Source organism: Monopterus albus, unplaced genomic scaffold, assembly GCF_001952655.1.
Source record: "Monopterus albus unplaced genomic scaffold, M_albus_1.0 scaffold9.1, whole genome shotgun sequence".
In the NCBI taxonomy this organism is placed as follows: domain Eukaryota; kingdom Metazoa; phylum Chordata; class Actinopteri; order Synbranchiformes; family Synbranchidae; genus Monopterus; species Monopterus albus.
In genome coordinates this window covers 621,724-628,898 of record NW_018127889.1, presented here as the reverse complement: position 1 = coordinate 628,898, position 7,175 = coordinate 621,724, and the positions used below count along the sequence as shown (strand labels likewise).

The following is a 7,175-nucleotide window of genomic DNA, read 5'->3' as shown; positions in this document are numbered from 1 at the left end:
CACCTAGAAATTTTATTTCATATACTCGTTCTATATTAGCTCCCCCTATTTTCACTTGCAGTTCATTATCTAGTCTACGATTCCCAAATACCATGAATTTAGTTTTATCCATATTCATAGATAGCATATTGCTATCACACCATTTCTTTATCTTCTCAAGTTCCTGTGAAACCTGTCCCGATAGTTGCTGTAGGTTATCCCCGGATGCCCATATGGTAGTGTCATCAGCTAATAAGACCATTTTCACTAAAGCCGAAACCTTGCACATATCGTTACTTTTACATATGTTACTTTTATTCTGTCTGCCCCAATATCTGATACAACACTTTCTCAAGTACAGCATTGTGCTGAACAGTAGGCTCACATAACTTGCTATTTGGTGCATTTGAATCAGTGTTGCAAATATTAGGTTTCTATTTTTATTGTGCTTTGCCACAGCTAATTTATACCCTCTTCAATGATCTCTCTTCTGCAGAAGTCAGCCTTCCATTGTCCACAGACACTCTCATACAAGAATGGCTATGCTCTGCCGCGTCGCCCCACTGTTGGCATTGGACAGGAGCCTCTTTTGTCAGAGATGCTGATCCAGCAGCAGCTCAGTCAGTTGACATGTGAGATGCCAGATATTACCCACGACTCCTGTGACAAGAGCCCATCTGAGGACTTCATCCCAGCTCATGTGGCCCTTGACAAGAAGGTACAGTTCCACCTTGAAGTGCAAGACTAATGATTTTTGTTGGTGTCTGATTAATTCCTTGTTTGCCTGTTCTTCACTGACCCTCTTATCTTGTAGGTGCTGCGATTCTATGCATACTTTGAGGAGGATATCCTGTTTTCTCCTGAAGAGGTGAACCGTGTGCGTCCAGTGATAATTTACTACTACCTTGAAGATGACAGCATGTGCATCATTGAGCCTATGGTGGAGAACTCGGGGATACCACAGGGGAAACGGATCAAACGGCAGCGTCTGCCCAAGAATGAACGTGGAGAGCATTACCAGTGGAAAGACCTCAACCTTGGCATGGACATGGAGGTGTATGGGGTCAAGTACCACATCACAGACTGTGATGCTTTTACCAAGGTACAACACATACCTTTATGCTCTCTGTTTTTAGTAGCTTTAATATTGTCTGTGTGTCTGAAACAAAAATATGGATGCATACCTAACAGAAGTCTGTCAGTGGAATTATATCCTCTGTGTGTGTATACAGGAATTCATGGAAAGTGAGGGCATAGTTCTGAATGACCCTGAGCCGATGCCAGTGGATTCTTACAGCGAACGTCGCAAGAAACCACAGCCTTGCTACACAACACCCTCTGAATTCGACCACTTGCACCAGTTTCTTACTATGGACCGCAAGGTAAAGGAAACTCTATTCCAAACCCGCAGGGTAACCACTACAGATACAAATACAATAGCATCTCTTCGCCAAGCTATTATAGAAAACCAAAATGATTTACTTCTGTGGTATTTATAACTGCCACGATGTAGACTGCAGTTGGTATTCTTCATGTGAATAAGTATGAGACTCCCAATAACAGCACTATCAAGATGGACATTATGTATCTGTGGTCACCTAGCTTAACTAAAAACATGTTATCTCATATTTTTAAACTTTATACTTCTGTATAAATATTGACATGAAATGACATGAAAACATTAACCAAAAAATACAAAGTAATTCTAAAAGTAGTGTTGTCCTAAACCTCTTGATTGTGTTTTAAGACATGGTGTTGGGAGGTGAATTAATAATATAGTCTCATTGTCCTGCAGGTGTTTGTAGCCTGTGATATTTCATTTGGCATACCAGTTCTAGTGGCAGGCTTTTAACGTCTTCTTGGCCAGGTGCTCCGTTTCTTTGCCTTGTGGGATGACACCGACTCCTTGTACGGGGAGACCAAGCCTGTTACCATCCAGTATTACCTGGTGGACGACACAGTGGAGGTCAGAGAAGTCTACGGACCCAACAGTGGCCGAGATCCTTTCCCTGTCCTGATGCGCAGACAGAGGCTTCCCAAGAAAATCAAATCAGGTGAGATGAAATGTAATGTCACTTTTAACTATATATTTTTATTTCTTTATCATCTGATACAATGGAGTGACGCAGTGCAAAAGCAGATACCATATGAATCTGGACATGCTATAGATTATTCTGATGTTTACATCATATAGAAAATCATCTGTAGCCCCCATCCTTAGCAGCTAATGCACTGCTAATGCAGCACATATCAGACATCCAAATAAATATTTGATTTATTCAGCACATTTCATACAAAAATATGACATAGAATGTTTCACAATAGATGCACAGAAAAAACTCAACAGTAGAGATATCAAATACAAAGGATTTTCTAAATGAGATAACATGAAACAGATTTAAGATCTAGTAAATATGATCATATGACATATTTTTAATTTAAAATACACTTAAAGTACTGTAATACTCTATTTCTTTCCAGAGAACTTCCCCACCTGTGTGCTAGAGGTCTCGAAAGATGAAGTGGATGAATACTACTCACCCAAAGACTTCCAGCTGGGTCAAACCATTACGCTGCTGGGTCGTCGCTTCCTGCTGCATGACTGTGATGCCTTCACCAAAGAGTATTTCCAGAGGAATCACCCAGACATGGACTTGAAACCCATTGAGGTACCAAAGAAGGTCGACATGTTTCAGGGCAGGAAGAAGGTGAGAGACAAAACTGTATTTTTAATGTTATTTACTTTTCTTTTTAAATCTATTGCGGGTCCTTGCTGGTGTTGTAAATAATTTTTTCTCATCTATTGCCCTTACATGTCCACGTCTACAGGAGATTCCTCCCTACAATGGTTTTGGTTCACTTGAAGACTCTCTCCAGAATTGTTTGTCTCTAATTCCCGAACCTCCCAAGAAGAATTTATTAAAGATCCTGGAAAACGACCACAAAGTTTTGCGCTACAGCGCCACACTGGTGAGAGCACACCGGAGAATGTATTTGTCCTTCTTTGACTGAACCTTCTGAATGACTAGCGAATGTTACAGGTCACCAAACTGCAGTGTGATAAAATAAGCTATGTCTAAGTCAAACCTTGCTGGTCATTTTATAATTTATCCCCTGTCCAATATTACTGACATTCCAGGATTCTCAGAATCCCCAAGATGAAGGCCGACGTTTTATACTGTCCTACTTCCTGTCCAATGATATGATCAGTATTTTTGAAAAGCCCACTCGCAACTCTGGTATAATCGGTGGCAAGTTCCTGGAAAAGACACGTGTCCCCAAGCCGAACTCTACGCTGGAAAATCCTGAGTTCTACTCACCTGCAGACTTTGCTATTGGAGCCGTTGTGGAAGGTAAGATTCTTAGCTTAGCAGGTGCAATTTTACCTTTATTTTCAAAATACTCTGAAGCTGACATTGTTTCACAAAAAAAAAGGCAGCATTGTGTAGTTTGTTGCTACAGTACTAAACATGTCTTTCTAGGTACATTAAGCTATAGCCGACATCATTATTGTCTAAGTTAAACTTCAGTAGTGTATCAGTTGATAAAACCTAAAAGCTCAGCTCATGGCATCGTTCTGCCTCCTCTCATCTGTATTTTTTTTCCTTTCACATCAAGTTTTCAGCCACCGCTTTATTTTGACTGATGCTGACCAGTACGTCCTTACATACCTGGAGTCCATCTCAAGTCAGATCCCTTCTCAGACGCTGGATTCTTTGCGTCAGAAGCTCAGTGTGGAAACAAATAACCAGCCACGTAACCAAAAAGTGCAATCAGAAATAACACCCTCCTCTTGAATTGTCTGCAGGTGGGTGCCACTGCTTATGAACAGAGAATATACAGTAGTTTATGCCCATATCTCTTTCTTTATCAGGTGATGAAGTATCAGAGCAGCCTTTGTGTCAGGGAAGGCTCTTTCCACTCTTACTTCTAATAGTTTTAGCATTTTGTTGACCAAAGAAATTAGAAATACATCTCAAATACAGCAGAAGTGTCCACAACTCGTTTCAGAAAACTGCATTATTTAATAAAGTAATTAACAAAACAATTAAAAAGGAAAAAACATGGAATGCCATGCTGCAATAGCCAACATACATACTTGATGCATATCTGTTAGGTGATCAGTGACATATACAATTTTTAGACAGACGTAAATCACTGGGAGAAGCCCAGGTGAGCGCTCTACTGGTTGGCCAAAATCCCTTCCCTGCTGTGAAGGGATCACGTTAAAGCCAGCGTACAGTAAGCTTATATCATCAGTAATGTTATTCTGCTCCGATGGACCAGACTAGAAAACAAGCAAAGCCGGCTCAATGATAAGAGCTGTGAACAACATCGGACAGCACTAAAACCAATACAGTACTTGTGTATGAAGATATGCATCAACACATTCATATTTGACACACATGTCACACTCTGTGTTCGCTCTATATTTGAATCATTATGCATACAACAGTGCTCCTTAAAGTGGGATAACAGGCTGTGTGGATGTATAAAAATACTGTTATGATGAGAAGAGTAATGTCTGTTGGGCTCAAGGATTTCCTTAGATTTCATTTTCCAGCATTCAAGTCTGCAGCGAGCGAGTCCCTGTAGCATGTCAGGACTTACTCAACCGGAAGCTTGGTGACCAATAGCTGCCAGCCTCACTGTTGTGCTGATGAGAAACCTTAGCCTGGGCTAAGGCCGCTGTTCAGGCCAGTCAGTGGGTTATTTTATGGAGACTTGAGTTTTTTGGTCCGAGGAGAGGCTCCGTTCTCAGCTTTAAGAAGTCCGTTTTCATGGTGACCAACTAGTGCGGAGACACAGAGAGGAGAGGTCAGGAGAAGTTGACTAATGCAGCACAGATCAGACATCCAGCGTGATCAGGGCTAGGGGTGAAATTTTTCATGGTGACCAACTAGTGCGGAGACACAGAGAGGAGAGGTCAGGAGAAGTTGACTAATGCAGCACAGATCAGACATCCAGCGTGATCAGGGCTAGGGGGGAAATGGTTCAAGTAAAAAAAAAAAAAAAAAAAGTCTAGTAGAACTCATCTGGCGCCTCAGAATGTAAACAACCAGAACTTGCAGAAGGACATAAAAACAGAATTAACAGAGCAGAGTTGTTTTGAAACGTGCATTTGGGCTATGATGCACTTTGTGTTGACAATGAATAAGGGTTAATGTTCTTTATATTCTTAACCAGAATTCTAAGGCAAACATTTAACTTTCTGCCAAATGAATGAAAAGCATGTTGAAATCAGCAGTGCCCTCCCCCGGCTTTACCAAACGTGCACAGAACTGAAAACTGTGACCTCAAAAACCATGATATGAGCTGAATCTGTGAACCATTCCACCCCTAATCGGGACACATCAAAAAAGCAGGGAATGATGAGAAGGAGAAACATGTTAAGCCAGGAATCATGACAAGTCACGTTCCTGAAAACCCCAATATTGTGAAACGGCTGCCGGACTCCTCAGGAACTATTTGTTTGGAGATAAGGTCAGTCAGTCTGTTAGGAAACATTTGACTGGGTGTTTATACTCACGTGAGTCTCTCTTCAGTGATCGTAGGGGTTGTTTTGTGGAAGCCTTCTTGCGAACAGCCTGCTCATGTCTGAACTCCCTCCAACGCCTCAGCTGGAAGCGGATAAACTTCCAGAGTAGCCAAGATTGGGTGAAACATACCAGCAGTAAAACAGTCATCCTGTAGGGGCCCGAGGCAAGAATAGTAGTGAGACTGTGTTTTTGAAAACGAGCCTGACATCGCAAGCCGAAATACTGAAATAACTCTGTGGCGGTGGTGTGTGTGTGTGTGTGTGTTTAGAAATATTCTTCATAATTTATTTCAAACATTCGTTCCAGGCAACAAGACTGTTTTCACTGTTTATTTAGCCGTGGTTGTCCCTGTTTGCAACCACTTTGACTGTGGTTGTCCAAGTGCTACTGTGTCACAAAAAGCAAAAAGTTAAAATAATGTTTGCTGACCTGTAAAATATATTCTGAGATATTCCTTTTGTTCTGAGTAGTCACACTAACTGATCATATGGAGAGCTGTGTTTTTACTCTTTTCTGTCAGTGTCAAATTTCCTGGCTACATCGACTGTGGATTTATGCTGTAAAATAATAAAAACACAAGAAAGTCTACACCTTTATGGGCACCAAGTGTATTTTAACTATAAAGTTGTTATAGCAGCTGTAAAAAGTCATGGCAGAGCCACAAAGAGAATATCCACAAATGTTGGACACAAGTCATTATTTTGTTCAGCACTGTCTGCTCACATAAGGTGTTACCTTATCAATACAGTGTTGAAGTTGCCCGTCTCCAAATCCAGCTCCTGGTTCTCAGCACGAGCCAAACCAAACCCAACAGCAAGGAACATCAGGGTCAGAGTGGCCATCCGTGTAAACACAAAGCTGACCGCCCACAGGTCAAACCTGAGGAGCACAGTGACATTATGGTCAATTTAAAAGAAAAGCTGCTGAGACAAGCAAATCCATTTGATGAGAAGGAGAAAAGAACAGCCAGGAGACATGGAGTTCAAGGACTTAAGTGTCTGTGATAAGATTATACCAAGACGTCTAAGGGCAAGTAAAATACTACTTACATTTTCTGATGGTTCTCATCAGTGAAGTAGAAGAGTCTGGCAACATGGAAGCCCAGCTCTGACACATACTGGAGGAAGAGGAGCACAAGACCCACACGGCTCAAACTACACAGGAAGGAAGAGACAAGCCATCACCCGGAGGTGATGAGAAAGGCAATAAGGTGGATATGATGACAAAACAAAAGAGCAGTGGGAAACATCACTGGAAACAATTTCTAGACTGTTGATAACTCGGCATAGATTGTTTAAACTAGCAGTGAAGAAGGAATGTAAGCTTAGAAATACACTGCAAGGTCACCCATTCATTCTGTGGGGGCTCAAACATCACTTTGAACCGTGGGACTGTGTTTTTCTAGAATTTGCAGGTTTTCAAAATCGTCCTGCTGGATGCTTACTTTAATAAATAGGCTGCAGAGATATGCAGCAGATACAAGCAGATGTACTGCAGCTGACGAGAGAGCTCCTCCTGAAAGACAAACGGCAAAGTTTAAAATCCTGGAGACTTCCGTTCTTTAATTTGTCTAAATACACATACGGTACATGCAGAACATACGCATACAGCTTATCTAGTCACACTCCTGAACCCTTCCAGCTCCCAGGGCCTACT

General features: G+C 41.5%; 2 protein-coding genes across 2 annotated transcripts in view; one reads left to right on the top strand and one right to left on the bottom strand.

The window, feature by feature from the left end:
* efhc1 (EF-hand domain (C-terminal) containing 1) overlaps positions 1–3,931 on the top strand; it is a 5,329-nt gene extending 1,398 nt beyond the window's left edge. The window contains exons 2-9 of the mRNA XM_020588345.1: positions 476–697; positions 794–1,081; positions 1,212–1,361; positions 1,847–2,033; positions 2,461–2,687; positions 2,809–2,949; positions 3,119–3,332; positions 3,598–3,931. Of these exons, the coding sequence (XP_020444001.1) occupies positions 476–697; positions 794–1,081; positions 1,212–1,361; positions 1,847–2,033; positions 2,461–2,687; positions 2,809–2,949; positions 3,119–3,332; positions 3,598–3,776 (1,608 nt within the window). The 3' untranslated portion in view covers positions 3,777–3,931. The remainder of the gene's footprint in view (positions 1–475; positions 698–793; positions 1,082–1,211; positions 1,362–1,846; positions 2,034–2,460; positions 2,688–2,808; positions 2,950–3,118; positions 3,333–3,597) is intronic.
* A 53-nt stretch (positions 3,932–3,984) lies between these two features.
* The window catches only part of tram2 (translocation associated membrane protein 2), a 7,737-nt gene continuing 4,546 nt past the window's right edge, over positions 3,985–7,175 (bottom strand). The window contains exons 6-10 of the mRNA XM_020587835.1: positions 6,964–7,054; positions 6,569–6,673; positions 6,255–6,398; positions 5,510–5,667; positions 3,985–4,771 (exon numbers count right to left, since the gene is read on the bottom strand). Of these exons, the coding sequence (XP_020443491.1) occupies positions 4,695–4,771; positions 5,510–5,667; positions 6,255–6,398; positions 6,569–6,673; positions 6,964–7,054 (575 nt within the window). The 3' untranslated portion in view covers positions 3,985–4,694. The remainder of the gene's footprint in view (positions 4,772–5,509; positions 5,668–6,254; positions 6,399–6,568; positions 6,674–6,963; positions 7,055–7,175) is intronic.